A 20,773-nucleotide genomic window follows, 5' to 3' on the forward strand; every position below is an offset into this window, starting at 1 on the left:
CCGTCCCACGTCCGCTCCCGCCCCGGGCCAGCCCCTTCCTCGCCGCGACTCGCCCGCTATCCCCACCCCCTCGCCCTCGGCGCCCAGTGGGAGGCGGGGGCCGGCCTTGCTGAGCCGGGCGCCGGGCTCTGATTTGCTGCGGGCGTTGGGGGCGGTGGGGGGTGGGGGAATCCACAGCCTCCGCGTTGTCTGCCAGCAGCGAGGGAGGGAGGGAAAGGGGGGAAAAGTGCTCAGCGCCGAAGGCGAGGTCCGCACTCCTGGTCCCCGCGGCTGGCGCAGGACCTCACTCCAGCGGAGCGCCCACGGGGAGCGGGTCGCGGGGCAGCAGCGGTGAGGAGGCCACGAGACTAGAAGAAGGAGGACAGGGAGTGCGCGAGCAGCCAGCGAGGGGGTCCCGGCCGTCCCGGGCCACAGTCGATCCCTGCGCCGTGGGCGAGCGCGCCCGCTGCCCCTTCCAGAACAGCCACCGCCGCGGGGGAGATCGGGCGGGTGCCGAGCTTCCTATGACTCCCTGAAGTTGTCGCGCTCCCCTAGCGTCCGCCACCCGGGACGTGTCTCTGGTCCCCGTGCATCGTGTGCGTCTCCCGCTCCCTGGCCCGCGCACCCCGCCGGCATGGACGTACACACCCGCTGGAAAGCTGCGCGCCCAGGCGCCCTGCTGCTGTCCTCGCGGCTGCCCCTGTTCTTGCTGCTGCTGTGGGCGCCGCCTTCGAGCCGCGCAGGTAAGAGCGCTCTGGGGACCGGACCTCCGGGACTGTAGGAGGTGCGCAGAACCTCCGCGCCGCTGTCACCTCGGGCTCCTTCGCCGCCGGCCTCCTCCGAGCCTGCAGAACTTTCCTCCTTGGCCTGTGGAATGCACCGGGCAAGACAACGAATACCATTCGTTGGGGGCCCAGGAGAGGGAGCCGGGCCAACTCCATCCCCGCGGCGTACCGCCCCCTCCTCAAACGGGCCTGCTGGGTGGGGCTGTTGGTCGAGTCAAGGAAGAATCTGCCTCGTGTTAGATCCCAGCAGAGGTGGTCACACTTTTGTCTCCAAATATCGCATTTTCTGTCCCACATCGCAGGCGATCCGCTGCATCCCACGCAGCCCTTAAGCAGAAACTTTCCTTCTGAAAGCTGGAAAGGGCCGCCCCCTAGAGTCAAGGCCATTCAGTTTCCCAGGGACGCCTAGGGGTGGAGGGGGATCCCAGAAGTTTGAATCCCCAGCTATGGACTTCCCTCTGTACACACCCTCTTGCTTGTCTGAGCTAAGTTTCTGCAATTCCCAGGGGACAGAGTTCCCTGTAGTCCCTGCCAAGTCTTCAGGGGCACTGGGGAGCCCTGTGAGGTAGGCCAGCCCTATTCCTAGCCTGACCTCAAACCTCCAAACCCCTTAGAGGTCGTTTTCTTGGGCTTTCTGCCCAAAGATGGGATGAACAGGAAGCCTGGAGAGGGCCTTGGAGTCTGGGCTGGGAGCTTCTCAGATGATCTGCAGATGTGAGACTCCTCCTGCCAGGTTGGGTTCTCTGAAGGAGCCCTGATCCAATGGGCAGAATCAGGAAGGTACTGGTTGTCTCTGTCTGTATTTCAGCGCTTTCAGGCTTAGGTCTGGGCAGGCATATTATTTTCAGCATTACTCTTGTTAGTTAGTTGTGGGATAAACCTTCCCAGAGCCCTTAAACACCATAGCCCAGGGTGGGAAGGCACCAGGCATGTGCTGATACAGGGAGGTGAAGGCGGTTAGAAAGAGTTCAGGCAGCCGAACAGCTGGTGGAGTGGTCAGCCCTTATGCAGTGACAGGGCTCTCCTCAGCTTAGCTGGTGCTACTAGGACTAGCAGGAGAATCAATTTCCACCCCCCCCCCCCATGGCCAATTACAATATTCTTCTTCTGCTTTCTGGCACCATTAGTGTCCAGTGGCCACAGGATGAGCAAGAGTGGAAATGGGAGGGGCCAGGGCCTGCAGGGACCCAGGGAGAGCATGGGCTGATGATTCTCACTCTTGTGGAACTTGGACCAACTGCCCTGGAGTTCCCAGGGTTAAGCTAGCAGTAGGGAATGCTGAAGGCCCTCAGGAAAGTATGGAGGAGAGACAAGAGAGGTCAGCCTCTCTCTTCCCTATACTCCCACAGTGTTCCCCTGTGCGCCCCAGAACCTCAGGAGGGAAGCCTTCAGTGGACCCCTCACATGGGAAGCTGGGGTTACCACTAGCATAGGTAGGGTGTTCTGGGTTCACCCTGTCCACCCTGTACCTTGTCCCAGCCCTGTCCTGTCCTGTGGCCCCCTACCTCTCTGCGTCACTCTATCACTATGCTCTCCCCCACTTCCCTGTGCTGTTGAGGGTGCGGCCATTTGGAAGGGGCTGCCTGGGTCCTGGCTGTGCTGTTAGCTGTTTTGCTTTGGACAGAATTGACTTTTAGAAGCACATAAAGAAACTGCTTTTCTGGGTGGGCTTCGGGAGGCTTTCCCCTCTGCTCCTGTGGTGCGACCCACTTTGAAGTCACCCTCAGTGCATGGCCAGAGGGGCAGCAGGGTGCGTTTGATGCTGACAGGTCAGGAGAAAGTGCAAACAGACCCTGCTCTGCTCCCCCTCTCGGACCTGCCAGATGTTTTCCGAGGTTTCTGTGAGCACAGATCCTGTCTCTCTCTTGGCCAAGTGTGTGAAGGAGTGAGAAGTCCGATTGCTCTGGGAGCTGCTAAAAGCCTTAAGGGGGGAGGAATGAGAAATGAAATGTGACCCCAATATTTGGAAATTGAGGTCATCTCTTCCATGTGCTATTGGTGGGCTTGGGTCATGTGACTGCTTTTTTTTTTTTGCAATAATTTGTGGGGAAAGCCAGCCAAGTTTTGTAAGACTTGACAGATACTGAATGGTTAAATTTCCTGTGACTCAATGAGTTGGCTACAGGGACATCCTTGGGCCTTCCCTCCTCTCTCCCCTCTCCTCCCTCCCCCCTCCTCTCTCCCTCCTCCTCTCTCCTCTCTCCCCTCTCCTCCCTCCCCTCTCTTCCCCTTATCCCTCCTTCACTTTTCCCACAAAGTCCAGTCTGTAGAAGCCCCCTGTGTCTGTCAGGGTGTATTACTCTGGCTGCAGGGTTGGAGCTGTGTGCCCTCACCAGCTGTGTGGTAGATGAGTTCCCTCCGGGGGCTAGCTCACAGCCTCTTCTCTGATGATGCTGTCTTGGGGGCTGGCCCTGCAGTGCTGGCCAGAGACTGCCTCTCCACCCCACCCTGTAGATATTTCTGGATGCTCCTCATAGTCACACCCTTAGCTGAGGGCAGCTGATGCCCGCTGCCTGCCCCTGCCTCTGGCTGGAAGCCTCTTTCTTCATTTAAAAAAAGCAAGCCAAAACAACTTCCTGTACCCTCTTAGGGTTCCAGTTGTTGAGTAGAATACAGATTGTACAGATCTAACCCGGTCCCCAGGGTCACCGCAGGGGTGGTGAGTGGTGCCCAGTGGGTCAGGAAAGCATTGTCTCCCCTACCCCAGGACACTGTTTGCTGTAGCCTGGGGCTCAGGGAACAGTGAATACTGGTGGCTAGTGTGCTGGTACCTGTCTGGACAGAAGCTCAGCCGTGGAGAAGCAGAGCTGACTAACCTGGCCGGAGCCCCTCCTGCGAGCCCTGGCCCACTCCCTCTTGTTCTGTTCTTTGATCTCACATCCATTTCCTAGCTTTCCCCTGGGAGACCCAGTACCCTGAGCTATGATCCCAGCTTGGGGGCCCAGTCCAGGCAGGGCGCTGGGGGACAGATGGGGTGTTGCACTCTGCCAGCGCCATGTCCCCTGCTGCTGCTGCTCCTGCCTCTCCGTCTCTCCTCTGTCCCCTGGGCCCTTTCTTTCTTCTTCTCTCTTATTCTTTCCCTCCATCCTCTCTCTCCTTGAGGTTCACAGCCTTCTGCAGGGGCTCCCTATCTCCTTTTGGACCACCCAGGCTCTTCCCAGTCAGCAGAACCTTCAAGTACCACAGACTTTATTTAGCTTGCTCTTGGTCTGGAGGCGCTGGGGGTGGTGATGAAGGGATTCCTCATTCCTTCTCCACATCCAGACATCTTTCTTCTTGTTCTTAGGCCACCTCAGACATGCTGGCCCTGTGAAGCAGCTATGGAGGACATCTCCATGGAGTCCCTGGTGGCCTGACCCCTTTCTTTTTATTACCATCCCTCACTGTGTCACCTCCTTCTGGTTTAATTTGCTTTTGTTGAATATTCCAAACTTATCTAAGGAGGTTCTCCCCGGACTGTCTTCCTTGGCTGGAAACCCCCTCATCAGTGGGTTGGCAGGTCCCCAGTTCTTGCCTGCCTTGTCGACATTATACCAGGAGAGCAGAAATGCTACCAACAAAAAATAAGTAGGTGTCCCAGGGCCCCACTGGTATCCCCTTCCTGTTCAGGATGGGAGCGTGTCCAGGTACCGTGTTAGCAGGATACAGTCAGTACAAACCAGACAGGCCTTGGCTTTGCCCGTGGGAACTCTTCTGATGGTTGGTGAAGGACAGCCCTTGGTGGTACTGCACCATCAAGGGATGTGCATGGCTGAGAAAGCCAGCATGCACTGTCTCTGCCTCTGAGGTTGAAGGTTAGCTAGGATGAGTCTCTGCCTCAGTTTTCCTTCCTGAAAAATGAGAAGACTAGCATCTGCCACTTTGGGGGTGGGTGGGTCTGAGACTGACTGACTTAGGCACTGGGATGAAGGGCTGTCTCACAAGCTGTGTTCTGTGCTAATGGGCGGTGTTCCCTAAATCCTCTCCAAACATCATGATTCCAGAAACTTGGGCAGAAGAGTGTGTGTGCAAGGAGGTGCCATGCATCTCCTGCCTTTCTGCCTGGCTCTCATATGCATGTGGCTCCCTGGCCAGTCACATCTCGGAGGCATTGTAGTCACCTGAGGAGTGCGTGTGTGTGTGAAGGCACTGGACAGGTCAATTTCAGGGTTATTCTCATGTGTGTATGTGCACCTCAGGCTGTGTGTGAGTGTAATGTGCTTGTCCATGTGGGACCCACGTGCTCATGCCTGCATGTGTAAAACAACTGTGTATGTAAGAGCACATATGTGTGGGAGTATAAAAGCACACACATAATGCTTGTGTGGTTTCCATAGCCGTCTTGAAAAGGTTCTTTACTCTGTGCAGGATGGGAGGTGAAGAGGCGCTTGTGGCCCTGGAACCCCTGGTGCTCTCAGTGACCACAGACCCTGCGTCCTGCCACAGGGTGGGCTGGTCCACAGGTCCTCCCAGTTTCATGAGAGCAATGTTATGTGACACCTGGGCTCCTCATCTTGTATTCTCCTATGTAATCAGCGTGTATGCGGTCAGCACTTGGACAGATGCCTGTAGCAATTCTGGCCCAGCTCTTGGATGTGCCAGGATGCCACTGATAGAGCCTGCCTGGGCCCTTCTCACAGGCCATCTTGCAGTCACTGTAGGACATGGTCTGACTGCAGACCCCCGTGTTGGGGGGTGGGGTAGAAAGAACAGGGGTCTTGGGTGAGGCAGCCTGCATGCTCATCCTGTCTCCGATTCTTCCCAGCTGGGTACTCAATGGCTTGGGCCTCAGTTTTCCCACTCGTGAGCAGATGGATATGATTGTAATGACAGCAGATCCCGGTGAGATCACTACACTGCCATATGAAGCACAGATAAGCAGTGTGCTTGCTGTTATGATCATTGGGGTTCTTGATGGCTAGAAGCTGGGATTGCCAGCTGTGGGAGCCACTTGTCCCCATTCTCCCAAGAGGGCCACACTGGGTCTTCAAGATGGGACAAACATTGGAAGCAGTGCCTTTGTGACTGTTTCACCTCTCCAGAGGTCCCAAGCTCTGCTGGCCATTGGGAGTCTGATCCTGTGCAGCGTGGACCAGAGACCTCCACACCCCTCCCACTGCAGCTGCTCCACCCTACAAGGAGGATCTGGGATCAGGAAGTCCAAATGGACTTGGCCATTCATGGCTCCTGGCCACCTCTTCTGGGTCTGGGGAGGGAGTGAGGGGATGAAAGAACTGTCAGTGACACATTTCCGGTCATATCACAGGCTACAAGTTCACTCTCTGTCACCATGTCAAGTAGTCTCAGCTCCTGTAAACACAGTCATTTTTCTGGGATATTCCCAACTTCAGTGATGAACCCACATCAGTGGTAAATGTTACCAGTTTGGTGACTCAGAGCTAAGACATGAACCACAGACTGACCCACTTTCCTTAAAATGTAATAATTTGGAGTTCCAGGGGAGAGGTGCTGCTGGGCATGACGTGGGTACCATTGCTTCGACTGTAAACCTGTTTCCTAACATTTTTTTGTATTGCATTTATCTATCTATCTATCTATCTATCTATCTATCTATCTATTTATATGTGTGTATGTATGTTTGTGTGTGTATGTATGTTTGTGTGTGTGTGCATGTGTGTATATGTGTGTGTGCATGTGTGTGTATGTATATATGTATGTTTGTGTGTGTGTGCATGTGTGTGTATATGTGTGTGTGTATGTGTTTGTGTGTGTGTGTTTGTGTACAGAGGACAACTTGCTGGAGTTGGTTCTCCTTCTATCATCTGGGTTCCAGGAACCGAGTTTAGGTTGCCAGGCTTGACAGGAAGTAACCATAACCTGCAATGCAATCTTTCTGGCTCCAGTGCTGGCTTCTTGTGGGCAAATTTAGTTTCCCATCCTTTTCTTTCCTACTAGTGCCTTGGCAATGGGGATTCTAATAGCATCCTTAAAAAGGAGAAAAGGAAAGAAACGAGTGGCACAAATGGGACATGAAAATGTGTGTGTGAGCCGGGCGTGGTGGCGCACGCCTTTAATCCCAGCACTTGGGAGGCAGAGGCAGGCGGATTTCTGAGTTTGAGGCCAGCCTGGTCTACAGAGTGAGTTCCAGGACAGCCAGGGCTACACAGAGAAACCCTGTCTCAAAAAAAAATGTGTGTGTGTGCACATGTACGTGAGTTTGCAGGCGTGTGCACACACATGTGCATGCACATGTGCATGTGTGCACATGTCTGCATGTGTGTGTGTGTGTGTGTGTGTGGTGCTGCGGGCAGCTTAGAAAAGCAGTGACTTCCCAGTGAGACTGGTGAGCATCCCCGCCTAAGTGGGCACTGTGGTGTGGTGAGAGTCAGAAAGGTCGCCTCCATCCTGCCTTGTGCTACAGTGAGGAAACTGGAATTTACATCTTGCTGGGATTTACATCTCATAGTCCCTGTGGGTTCCAGGGCATAGGTGAGCGCTGGTAAGCTCTCCCTGACTGACAGGAACTTCTAGAGTAGGGTGCGTAGAGGGGACAAACAACCATATAGATGTCAAGTGGTGTACAGTTATAGTGAGAAGCAAGAAAATCCTCACCAGGCCTTGGGATTTGTGCCAGTCATCAGAGGCACCTGTCAAAACGAGATCACCCCTACCGGTCCCAAAGAGGCTTTGAAGAATCAAAAGAAGGCACTTGCCAGTCCCTATGGAGGACTGGCCAATCAGAGACCAGATTGTGTTTCTAGGCCTGCCTCCAAAGCACTGTGCTAAGCACCCTGGGGCCCACCCCTTGCACAATTGAAGGTAGGTACCTCTGCATGAACCAGAAGGCACTTCCCCCTATTGTTCCTTTCGGCTCCCTTTCATCCTCATTATAATCCTGCTCTCCAGGCATAACTCACACAGTGCTTGTGCTCCTGGGTGCTCTCCGGGCATGACATGCACAGTGCTTGAGCCCCTCAGACATCTTTGAGTGGGACTGAATCTTGCAGATGTGTACATGGAGGCTCTGCCAGGCCAGGTCACAGGAAACCATGCAAGTTACTCTCTGCTTTTGTGGCCTCACTTCAGTCATATAAAATCATAAAAGCCAATGTGGTATCATTGGCCTGGCCCCCTTGTTCCCTTCAGACAGAAGTGGGTGATTTTGGAAAATAGCAGTGTCCTTGCCACAGGTGCTGGACAACAATTCCCCCTGTCTGATACAGGATGAGGCACCCCTGAAGCATCCTCCTTTGGGAGGGCAATGGTCCAGGTGTATGCCCAACTATTTTTTCTCCATTGTCAGAGCTCATAGTGGCAGTCAGTGTGGGTTAGAAAAGCTGGCTCCTGCCCCAGTATGGGACAGCCTGCAGTTGTCACACTGGGCATAAAAAGAGCCCCTTGAATTTCTTCTGGCTCTGGGATGCTAAGTGGCATGGGCTTGAGTTTCAGCATGGGAGAGCCTGGCTGGAAAAATGTATGAGAAGCTGTGTGAAGTCTGGGGATGCCCCACCAGCCCCTTCCTTACATTCTTCGTACAGCGGAAGAATCAGGATACTGCCCATTTCCTGTCTGTGGAATCCATCCAGTCTTCTCCAAAGGGAAGACTGCTATTCAGCTGACTCTTGTATACTTTGAAGCAGATCTTAGGGATCAAGGCTGGGCTGGAGTGTATGGAGCTGTGAGGTTCTGGAGCAGGATATGGCTGAAAGTCTGTCAGCACTGAGGGTAGTGGGAGAAACTTGGTCCAACAAGGCCCTATATCCTGCAAAGCCCCCAGGTCTGCTAGTCTTGCCTCATCCCCCTTTCAGTAGTGACTTTTTGGGCATATGTCCCTAAATGCCAGACTCCTGGCTGAACTCCTCCGCCTCTCTGGACTCTCCCTGTTGTCGCCCACAGGCGCTCTCCCTACGGGCTATGGTAGTGTGGTCTTATTGGTGACACATCTGTGTGGGAAGGATGAAGAGATGGAGCTTAGAGCGGGTCAGTGCCCTGGAGGCCCAGGCCAGAGGGGCAGAGGACAGCTGTTTCCCACACCCTCAGACATCCAGTTCACAATCAGGGGTTAGGAGGGAGGGCCCCTGCATCTTGCCCTTCCCTGCGTGCTGGGACTTAGCACAACACTCACTTAGAGGCACCTACCGTGCCTGGGTTTCCCCATCTGCAGAGTGGACATAAAATGCTATCTCATCACCGAGGCGAGCTGAATAGAGATTGCAACACCTGCTGTAGCTCCTCTTGTAATATGACATCAGTGCGTGCCTGTGTGAGGCACACAAGGAGCCTGCAGAACTCACACATGGAGCTATACTGCCTGGAGCTTATTAAGGAGCTGCAGGGAAGCCTAGGACCATCCCGCTTCAGCCAACTATGGGTAGGTTGATGGTGCAGACTCCAGCCCCTTCTATCCCCTGAGTAGACAATACTGAAGCAGAGGGCCTGTGGTGCTTTCCTGGAGCTTGTCCTGGCTAGGTGTCCCTGAGGCCTCTGCCTACTGCTAGATGATGAGCTGAGTGGCAGGCACAGGACAAGCTCCACTCAGCCAAGCCTGGAGCCAAGGGCCTGAAGTGACTGCCTAGTGTGTGACACAAGATGGGTACCCTGTGTGCTGTGCCCTGTATCAGGAAAGCTGCATCCCAGATGTTCTGTGCTGCCATTCCGACTGCAGCAGGGGCTTACCCGCCCTCTAGTAACGCCCTGGCATGGCGGGCTGGTCCCCAGAGAGCTGAATGCTAGCCTTTTGCAGAGGGCCCGTGACCCTGCCCAGACATGCCTGGTGTTCTCTAGGCTTGAGGAAAGTGAAGCAGGAGCTGCACTTCCTTCAGAAAGGGCCTTGAGGGGCTCAGCAGGGCACCTAGAGTGAGACCAGCGGGTAGAGCCAGGCACCCACATAACTGTCAGCTTCAGTGGCCCTAGGACCCTACCTTGTACTTGTGGGTTCGTTAATGGAGCCAGTTCTACGAAGCTCTCTAGCAGTCCTCCCACATTCTGGTGTTAATGATCAGTTGAGGGCACAGTGGGATAACTCTGGGCACAGCAGGGAGTCCCCAGGGCATCCTGTCTCCATTGCCAGCTCAGTTGTATTGCAGGCATGGGGAAAGTTCAGCAGATATTAAGAGAACAGGACAGTGGAGGGTCCTGTGGATCAGGAGAGCGTATTTAGGCTCCTGGTGGTGGGCCTTGGAGCGTGCCAGTAAATCTCTCTGATCTGATCAGTTCATCAATGCGTTAGAATCGTTTAACTGGAAACAGCTGGTAGGTAGGACCAGATCTCGTGAGGTTGCTGTGGGCTTTGAGCCTAGGATTGTGAGTTGCCTCCAGCCCATGGGGGTAGTAGATGGTAGCAGGATGGAGGATGGCCTATGATGTAACTGTTCCATAGCTTGTCTTTGTACTGATTGGGATCGAGGAGCACCCCTCAATTTCTGTGAAGGGTAAAGGTGCTGTGTGGTTGTGTGTGGGTATAGTGCCATGCCTCCTCAGCCACAGTCACTTCCTTAGGGCAAGGGCTCCCAGTGGTGATGAGGTGAATCTCTGGGTCACGTTGGGGCCATCCCACCTTCCCCTGCACTTGACACCTGGGGCTTAGGACAGAAGGTGTTTTTCTGCCCAGGAGTGGGAGGGCTAGCTGGCTGCTTTGGAAGGAAGGAACTGACAGATGCACCGAGGGAGTGCTTATAGAATCTGGGGTCTGACCTGCAGCTACAGGCCACTTGCAGATAATTACACTCAGATGAGTTGGGGATTTCTGAAGTCACAGGTCGGGAGGAGAGGGAAGTAGAGAGGGTCCATCTGCCATAATCCTGGTGCTGGGGAAAGGAGCCTGGCTGTCCTGATCCAACCAGCTGGGGAAGCTATTCCAGCTCTAATGTCTTTGCCTCTGATGGCTGGAAGGTCACTGCAGGATGGCTCATCCAAGGCTTTCTTAGATGACCATGATGGTTCCCAAACATCTCACTTGGGTGGTGTGCAGACAGGAGAGCCCACCCCACCCCCCTGGCAGGTGCTATAAAATGCCTCCAAGCCATTGTGTTAAAGTCTGGCTTGAGGCTGGTGAGATGTTCCCTGTTCATCAGCAGTGACTGAAAATGGGCGGCAAGTAGAGAGCTCTTTCCTGCCCTTTTAGGCCCGCCCCATTTCTTCACTGTTGCTGGCTCTGTCCAGGGGGAGGGGCAGCCCTGGGTCTCCTAGCTTTGGGGATGCCTGTCCTCACATGCCCCGAGACTCTCTGAGTCCAGCCTGTGGACTTACTTACTCCACCTCCTCTGCTTGGGGCTAGGGCTGGGCCGATTGCAAACAGCTGCTTGGCCCTCGAGGCGGATTTTCAGGCTCCAGGAGGGACTGTTGTACTAGGGCATGGACAGTGTGGCAGAAAGGCCACACGGGATGTAGTAGGGGAAAGACAAGACCCTTCTCTCTGCTTGCCTTTGTACGTGAGGAAGACTGGAGAATGGAGAACAGACAGCTCATCTGTCCATTGTGGTCCTTCAGGTACCCCTGTAATCAGGTCAGGACAGCCAAGGAGGGTCAGCCTCTGGACTGGAGGGGAGGGGCCACGGGTTCCAATCAGGCCCTGGGGTCTTGCTATTCCCCAAAGCTTCCTTTGGTTCTGGTAACGGAACCTTCACACATGAAGACGCATGCCCAATGCTCACTGAATGTGAAGACCAGGACTCTCCAGGTTGCTGCCTCCTCCTGCTCCTCTCTCCCCCTTCTTATGTTTCCTCCTTTTTCTTCTTTCCCTCTTCATCCTCTTCCTACTTCCCCTCCACTTCCCCCTCCTCTCTTCCCTTCTCAGTCTCCCCTTTCTGTTCCTCCCCACCCCTTCTCCCCCTCTTCCTCTCCACCTTCCTCCCCACTCCTCTCCCCACCCTCCTCCCACTTACCCAAGTGTTTCCCTACCCAATCTATCCTAATGGCATCTTCTCAGCCAGGGCTCTAAATGTGTCCTGCTTGAACTCCCTTTTCATGTGACCCCGGCTCTACAGATATGTAAAATAGGCGCACAAACCAAACATTTACTGATTAGTGTGAGGAAGTTTATTTTAAAACAGTTCTTTGCTATACCTATTATGCCATCTTTTAAAGATAAAAGCAAGTTTGCATGCTAATTAAATAGATACACGTATTTATCTTTATATAAAGATTAAATCTTGGCTGAATATTGCCATGGTCAGATGTATAGTGGCCTCCGTGTTTTTCAGAGATGCTCAATGTCTTGATTTTATGATCGTCAGTGCTGAGAATTCAACCTCATACAAATGCGTAGTACAAGTGGGCAGAGGTGGGTTTGGGGCCATTTGATAAATTGTTGGAAATTTCACCCTTATCCCAAGCCAAAATTCATTTAATGATTTTTTGTTTTCACAAACAGAAATAATTTTGTTTTCATGCTCAGATCAGCAGCTCAAATGACAACTTTTGAAAAATCAAACATAGTAGCATAATAAAATTCAAAGATATGCTAATTTGATGCTTGCTCCTGAGGGATGATGGTGGGGAAATATGAAAGCTTGTGTCGTTTGTTTGTGATGAAATCATTATGCTTCTTTAAGAGCAGGAGACATTACACGTAGATGAAGCATTGGTTTCTTGAGGTGCAGCAGTCTGGCTCCAAGCTGAGGTGTATGTAGTGAGCACCTGTGTCCGCATCCAAGGTCGTAGTGGGGTCACACAATTCACCGTAGGTGTCCACTTGCCAGAGAAACCTCAGATTCATGGTGCATTTGATTTGAAAATAATTTTTGGACATTGCTCATTGAGACACTTGTTGCTGTTGCCAAGCTGTTTCATGACACCCCTCCATATTGTCATGTGACCCATGAGGTGATACAACCTGTGGTTTAAAGAGCTTGGCTCTAAGACAGGAGACATCACCACCCCCACCATCTCCCCATTTCACAGGTGAGAAGACCAAGGCCCACTGAAGCTCTGCAACTGGCAAAGACAGATCTTAAACCCTTAAGACAATATCTGTGCTCTAGGAATGACTGTCAGCCTGAGGGGTGACACTCAGGCTGGGTGTCAGGGCCAGTAGAGAAGGCTGAGGCTGATTGAAGACAACATTTTCATCTTCACTGAAGGCATTTCCCCCTTTTCTTTGGGGAGGGGTCTCCATCCCTGTGGCAGGGACTAATGAGAGGGTGTGGAGACAGTGGCAGAATGAGTGTTCCTGTGTGAGTGTGTGTGGTCATCGGGGCTGGGGTTCAGGTTCCTGTCCCTGGGCTTCCTGAAGCCCACAGCCCTGGATTCCTGGGTTCTGCTCCGTGTGATCTGTCTTTGGAGAGCTCTGTGGGTTTGCTCTCCACAGCATCCAGCTGTGAGGAGCCTGTTTGTTTAGGAGTCTGAGTCACGTTTTTTTTCCATTTTAGTGGGAAGAAGGTCAGATAGCGGGGATTATGGCCAGGTAGGGGCTGTCTGTTCTATCTCAGTTGGCAGCTGATGAAATGAGTGTGGGGGATGCTCTGGGAAAGCCAAACATGAATGGCAAGAGTGGGTGGGTTTCTGGGCCTGCTCCCCGCCGCCCTTCCCCTCCCGATAAGCCGGGTGGGTGCGGGGGGTTGGGGTGGGGGTTGAGTCATCGGTCAGAGGGTCCAAGAATCAAGCTGCCACAGCTTAGCAGTAAGCTCAAGGTGGCCAGAGAAGTTAAGTGCGGTGTGTATCTCACAGTTAAATCATGAGCCTTTGGAGAAGAAAATTAAAAACTCTGAGAACAATGTCTGGTGACCTGGCTGTCTTAAGTGTGCCTCACGGGGCTCTGATCCTATAATTGGTGCTTGCTGTCTAGACCAACTACCTGACCCCCTGGTGTACTTGTGATCATAGACACTTTGGTCACTCAGTGGACCAGAGTTCTCAGCACACAGTAGCAGAAGGTGGCCTAGGTCTGTGGAGGGGCAGAGACCTGGAACTCAGGTCTCTCTGGCTGTAGTGGGGAAGAGAAAGCATCACCTAGAGGCCGAGGGTGGCATTGCACCTCAGGGCTTCTTGCCTTTTAAAATTGGGTGTGGCTTGGGTAGCCAGTGTGACTTGAGGAGTGTCAAGCCTGTGCCTTAGTTTCTTCATGTACGGGGTGGAGTCCCCATCCAGGATGATGCCCCATCTTTCATAGGCTTGCGGTGTGGATCTAAGGAGGCAGAGTTGAGGCCATAAAGAACCAGACAGGGCTGTAGTCTGCTGTATCTCATAGTGGACCAGCATGGGGGCATGCCTAGTGAATCCTTTCTGGGATTAGCTGAAAGTAATTTGCAAACTCCAGGGTGTCCCCTGAACAAGAGTATAGCCATTCTGGAGTAGCAGTTGGTGCTGGGAAACCAGGGGAGCCCTGGTCCACGCTGTCTGTGCCATTCTGGGAAAGGCCGCAATAGTCCTGGCAAGGTAATCTGAACACTGGAGAGCTGGGCTCTTGGGCTAGGTGTCCTGATATCTGCAGGGATGGGGTGCCCAGTGTTTTCCAGGCACACCTAGGGACTGCCCACCAATGTGTGGTGGATCAGAATATCTGGTGTGAACTCCCACTGCACTGTCCCCTCTTCAGACAGAGATTCAGACCCAGAGTCGCGCATCACAATTCCCATGGTGATTTGAACCACCCCGGGCCTTTCAGTGATGCCTAGGAAAATAACAGGCTTGAAGCTGGCCATGGTGATGGGCATCTGCACTCTAGCGTAATCTGTGTGATATATCCAGAGAGCCCTGTGGCTCTGCACATAGTTAAGCATGTCTTGTCTCCTTGTGGGGATGAGGTTCTTTTGACCTGCTATTTTTTTTATAACCCTAGGCCAGCCTCAGACTTAACTATGTAGCCAAAGATGACCTTGAACTTCCAATCCTTTTACTTCCACATCCCAAGTGTTGTTAGTATAGCTATGTGCTGTTGTAATTTTATGCAGTACCAGAGACTGAACTCAGGGCTTTGTACATTTTAGGCAAGCACTTGCCAACTGAGCTGTGTTCCAAGCTTTGACTTAATTTCTGTGTACCCTTCACCCCATGTGGTTGCTACTCTGCCCCTGGAAGAACTTTTCAGGTGACTGTGCCCACGAGGAGCCAGCCTGAGGTTGGGTTGACACTCTCCTGGGATCTCTGCCTTCCCTGCAGCTCTCTGCTGACCAGCCAAGCCTGCCATCTCTCAGTATTCATTCCTCAGAATTAACCCCAGCTCATCTGATTCCAGGATCTACCATTTCACCCTATAAAAACTTCCAGCCGTGTTTTGCAATGATTTAAATACATCTAGCTGCTACCCACTCTCTCTGGCTGCTTCTTTCTGTTTGGGCCCTTCTCTTGAACAGCTCCTGTTATCTACAACTTTGAGTGTGGGAAGTGAGATTATAAAGGTCTCCTCACTTTAGACACAGGCATGCTCCCAGCCCCCCTCCCAGGGCTAAGACACCAGGCCCCTGCTGTGTGCTCTTTCTGCCTGACTGCTCACGCCTGGTCAATATCATGGCCAGCAGATAAATTCCTTGGCTGAGAGGTAGTCCGACCTCTTTCCAGTCACTTATAAAACTGTTTCCTGGTCTGGCTTCTTGAGTGATGCTGCAGCCAGGACAGAGCCACGCCACCTGGTCTTGGCATCTCACTGTACCTCCTATGCAGCTCTACACCAGCCTACGTCAGAGTGAGTGCTGGGATGCTCTCACACCCTGCCTGGTTCATGCCTGTTCGGCCATCACCTTCCTTTCTATTTGGACATTTGTACTGGTCCAGGGACACCCTCCATCTGTAGGTGCCAGAAAAGCTGGTTTCTGTTTCCCCTTTCCTGATTCACAGAGTTCTCTACCTATTGACTCTCAAATTTGAACCCCATTTGTGGGCCCCCTCCTGTATCCCTCAGTGGTTCATGAGTGTGTTCCTCCTCACATCCTTGGGTAGGGGTTGCACGCAGACATGAGTGTTGATGGCTGAGTAGCTTCGCTGGCAGGGGTTCTACTTGGCCCTCTCCACTCTCACCCTCACAGCTCTGTGGCTTTACCTCGTCTCTGATCTCATCCCTGGCCTCAGTTCTGACAGCTCTTCAAGGGATGGGTACACACAGCTGCCTGCTTGGGTAGGAGCCTGCTGCTGATCTCCCAAACTATTGTTCATTGTGTCTCTGTTGGGCCACAGGTTCAAACCAGAGTCTGTACTGTGACACTCAAGTCTAGAACTATCAGCCATAGGAGAACCTTGTCTGCTTCGTTCCTGGGGCTGCTGTATACCTACTAAATGCCCTACCTGCTCTGCTAAGCCCCAGAATTCAGCTCAGCAACACCTCTATGGGCACCGGCAATGTCCAAGGCACTGTGTGTGGCTTTGCCAAGGAGTCCTTAAGGAAACCTCTTTCCTGAAGTGTGATGCAGTGAGCTCTATGCAGCTGTAATTGGCACACAGCTGGCACAGCTCCAAGGAGAAGAGTGACATCCTGGCTGGGCCATGGGTTCTTTGAAATCTGAGCTGCATCCTGGAGCTAGTTATGGCAGCACCGTGGCTTTGCCCACATGTGGCCTAAACCACGAATGCAGCTCTGATTCTCCTGCCAGCTCAGGAGGGAGGAAGAGTAGACTCCATTTGGGTTGGGTTCCCAGGGGTCACAGGTCAGTCTGGTGAGGATAGCACCAGCAGAGACAGGGTTCCCACTGAGGGTGACCTCGTGTGTGTGTGTGTGTGTGTGTGTGTGTGTGCAATGACCTTGGAAAACAGGAAAATTCATGAAAAAGTGACTAAAACCATCTATAATTCTTGAAGTCAGAGCTCACCGGTCTTAATAGAAAGAAGAAAGGAGGGGATTTGTAACAGTGGCTCCCTGGGGAGTTCCTGCAGACACTCTGCTAAGGACCCTGTGCTCACTGGGTGCTCCTTCCTGAAGATGACAACCCCGAGGCCTGCAGGCAGGCAGGGAGGACTCACTGCAGGCCAGAGGGAGGACTCACTGTCATTGTGTTGTGTGTGCTGTAGGTTTCACCCCATCTCTGAGTACTTGTGTTACTCGAGTCTCTCTCTTACTGGTGGACATTCAGGTGGTCCCCATGCCTCATATTCTAAACCACCTGCTACAGAGAAAGCATGCCACAGGGGTGGGTGGCAAGAAGGCTTGGGCCTCCTCCTTGAACTGCATTTAGGGAGAAGAACATGTTGGGGGGCTAGTGAGCAGTGTACCCTCATTCCATGTGAGCCAATCAGCTGCAGGTGGGAGATGTATAGCCCTTGCCCTTAAAAGTCAGGACACTAGCGGTAGTTTAGGGTCTAATAAAGGTTGTAGTTTCAGAAGGGCCTTGAAAGAAGGGATTAATCACTGAACTGGACTGGGATAATGGAGAAGCCATCTGGGGCAAAGATGCCTCTGTCTACCCTCCTCTTGCACTAAATTAATTCCAGGTGGATCAAAGATGTGAACTTTAAAAATGAAACCACAGAACCACTAGAAGCAAGCTAGGGAGGTAGGTGTTTATGATTATGAGGCCACGGTGGGGGTGGGGTGGGGTGGGAAAGTGACATTGTTAGTGGGACACAAACCTCAGAAATTGTAAAAGAGAATTATAATTTGAGTTTTTCTGTCTGGCTGAAGGTAAAAGCAACTACCAATTGCAAGAAAAGAAGGTAAGCCTATGTGACAGGAGAGGGGTCAATATGGTATCATATGCAAAGAGTTCCCACAAATCAATTTTAAAGGGCCAAAGGTATAATTAGTTCTCCGAAAGGAAAACATTTGGAACTCTTGTACATTTGAAAATTGTATAACTTTAACAAGGATAGCACACGGTAAGGCTTCACTGTCGCCTGGGGAAGTGAACACCTCGGATCTTGCCCTTTTACAATAGGCAACCAACAATAGCTGTTGAGATGTTAAAATGCACACACTCCTTTGGCCCAGCAGCTCTGCGCCTTAGAGTGTGTTATATTCCTCACTCATGTGTGTGCAAGGTGCTGCTGGGAAGAGAAGGGGTTCACAACATGTGCATGCTCACCAAGAGAAGTCATTTGTCCAGATAGGCTCTGCTTAAATAGCCCAGGCTAGCCTCAGTGCGTGTTGAGATCACAGGCATACACCATTGTGCCTAGCCACGGGGAATGCATTTAAATACGTTATGGTGTGTCCACGGGACAGGACAGAGCTCAGAAAGCAATGAGGTTTTAGAGGTTCCGATTCACTGAGCAGCACCCATCTTCAAGAAACTTGAGGTGAAGCCTAGTAAGGAAGAGGGCTCCTTCCTGTGAGCCCGCCCTTCCAGGGGAAAACACCCAGGTCTGTGGCTACACATGTGTCAGTCATGGGAAAGGATGTTTAAATATCTGGACTCGGGTTTTCCTCCCGAGTGGGTAGCAGGTCCCTAGGCCACAGTTCTTACGTACTTCTTTTGAGAGATGAATGCAGGACCCCAGAGGTGTGTTGCTAGGAAGCAGGCAGATGTACAGCTACAGAAAACAGAGGCAGTGAGGTGTGAACCAGCTGCTCTGGGCTGCATGCCTTTTGGTGGAAAAACAGTAAAACCAATTTGTGGCCTTAAAAGTTTGCAAGGACTGGGGAGATGGCTGCGTGGTTAAGAACATATACTGTTTGGTTCCCAGGACGAATGTTGTGAGGATAACAACCACAAATAACTACAGTTCCAGAGGAATCCAGTACCCCTCTATAAACTCAATAGCACCCACATGCGTGTGCACACACACATCCATGCACTTAGTGGAAAGTAAGTTTTTAAGAGTTCATGAAGCAAGCCGGTTGTGGTGGCCCACGTCTTTAATGCCAGCACTCGGGAGGCAGAGGCAGGCGGATTTCTGAGTTCGAGGCCAGCCTGGTCTACAAAGTGAGTTCCAGGACAGCCAGGGCTATACAGAGAAACCCNTTATACACTCTTGTCAGGAAAGTAAGATGCATTTAAGTTTAAAAAGTGGGAGTCAGCTGGGCGTGGTGGCACACGTCTTTAATCCCAGCACTCTGGAGGCAGAGGCAGGCGGATTTCTGAGTTCGAGGCCAGCCTGGTCTACAAAGTGAGTTCCAGGACAGCCAGGGCTATACAGAGAAACCCTGTGTCAAAAAACCAAAACCAAAAAAAAAGAGTTCATGAAGCTGCCAGGCAGTAGTGATGGAAGCCTTTACTCCCAGCACTCGGGAGGCAGAGGCAGGCAGATCTCCAAGTTCAAGTAGGCCAGCCTGGTCTACAGAGTGAGTTCCAGGACAACCAGAGCTACATAGAGAAACAAAAACCAAACCAAACCAAACCAAACCAAACCAAACCAAACAAAAAAAAAGTTCGTAAAGCAAATCCAGGAGATTAAGTGGCTTTGTCCATGCACCCTCTTCTATGTGAGGTTGTGGAAGTAGAACCTGCAGCTGAGGACTGCCAGGTCTGCTCACTTTACAGCAGGAGAAACTGAGGCTGCCACAGGCTTCCTCAAGCATCACTTGGAAATCAGGGGGCTCTGGGCTCAGCGAAGGCTCCTGGGATTGTTCTGCTCAGACACTGTAGCCTATTTTCTGCAGAGTGGCTTTTGGCTTTTTGGCTTTTGGTGAATCTATTCAGGAACAAGAGTCCTTCTGCATGTCATTGAGAACTCATTGTAAGTACAGACACTACCCCCTACCCCCCATCCACCAGCTACACATTCCAAGCCTCCCCGGGGATGCTTGAAACCACAGTTGTAGATAGAGAAGCCTGGGTGTGCTGCCTTTGTTCCTGTGTATACATACCTGTGGCAAGCTTTCATTCACAGAGTGGGCACAGTTCCAGATGAACAACTGGTCTTTCATATTTGTAACATTGTAACAGTATGTTATAGTAAACGTTATTTTAAACGTCTGAATTTTTTTTTCTGGACCTTCCCATGTCACCTGTGGGGACGGAGACTCTCACTGTCGCTGTGTTAACTGGTTGGATCTGGGCTGCTTCCAGCTGCGGGCTGTTGGGAATAGAGCTTGGGTGAACATCTCTCCAGAAGATCCCTTCAGACTCGGATTGTTTCCTTAGGGTGATTTCTGAGACACTTACTCACATGCCAAAACACAGGAAGAGTAGAGCCCTGTAGTTTTCCCATTCCATTCCTGCCTCAGTGGGTAATTACCACCTAGCTACCACATCCTGGGTGGCGTGCTCCTCAGGTGTCAAGGTAGACCTCACCTATAAAATGGGTGAGTGTGGGGGCATTCAATCCACCACCAAGATATAATGCGCTTCTGCTTCTGGAGAGGCAGCAGGGGACTTTTACTTAAAGTTTGAGACCCAGCTTGGCCCTTTCTTGCACCTGTGACACATGCTAGGTCCCTTAGGCCTTGAGGTGAACGTGAGTGTTTCCCAGTGTAGGGAATGTGACAAGTACTTCCAAGTCTGGGATCAACATGAGTGGCTGAACTGTCAGGAATAAGAACAGCACATCTATGCTCTATGCTTCCTAGCTGTCCTTCCATTAGTCAGAAATCATGATGGAACCTTTAGAACCCAGTAGACACCTAACAGATACGAACCATACTCCGATTCTCTTCTTCCCTTTCTGGATGTCTGTATTTGCCAAGTCCTAGCTGGGGCCCAGCGAGCAAGCACACCGCATTCTGCTGGTGTCAGGGTCTTCTCCCTGCCAGGCGTCCCTCCGGTTGACGGTGGGAAATGCATCACAGCTCGGGGCATCTGTAAGGTAGTGGAATGGGCTGGGTGCTGCTGAGTATCAGGAGAGGGACCAGCCTGAGCTGGAAGAAGATGGGCATCATGAAAGGCCTCTCAGCATCCTTCTTAGGAAGACATTGCCCAGAATGCTAACGACATGCAGCCCAGGAGGGCTGGCTGCAGCTCCCGAGCCTGCAGAGTGATGCAGAGTCCCTTACGTTCTCTTCTTGGGAATAAGACCTTGAGGGCCAGTGTGGTTTACTCACGAGAGGGGGTAGTGTTCAGCCATGGCATGCGCTTGTGGAAGGAAGGAGTCTCTTTCTCGCTCCTCAGCCTTGGGGTCATTTCTGTCCCCCACAGAGCTGGCCCTGAGCATTAGAAATGGAAAAATGCTTTCTGGTCCTGGGGTGTGGTGTGAGATGTTTGTCCAAGGGTCAGAGTGACCGATGCATGGTTTTGCATCATGCAATTGGATTAGATCATTTTGGAGTC

At 52.1% G+C, this 20,773-nt stretch overlaps 1 protein-coding gene across 2 annotated transcripts in view; it reads left to right on the forward strand.

Annotated features, from left to right (window-relative positions):
* The first annotated feature begins 241 nt into the window (after positions 1–241).
* The window catches only part of Col5a1 (collagen type V alpha 1 chain), a 151,755-nt gene continuing 131,223 nt past the window's right edge, over positions 242–20,773 (forward strand). For both annotated transcript variants that reach the window (XM_021182365.2, XM_021182371.2), the window contains exon 1: positions 242–722. In XM_021182365.2, the coding sequence (XP_021038024.1) occupies positions 614–722 (109 nt within the window). In that variant the 5' untranslated portion in view covers positions 242–613. The remainder of the gene's footprint in view (positions 723–20,773) is intronic.

The sequence above is a fragment of the Mus caroli genome, chromosome 2 (assembly GCF_900094665.2).
Source record: "Mus caroli chromosome 2, CAROLI_EIJ_v1.1, whole genome shotgun sequence".
Taxonomy (NCBI): domain Eukaryota; kingdom Metazoa; phylum Chordata; class Mammalia; order Rodentia; family Muridae; genus Mus; species Mus caroli.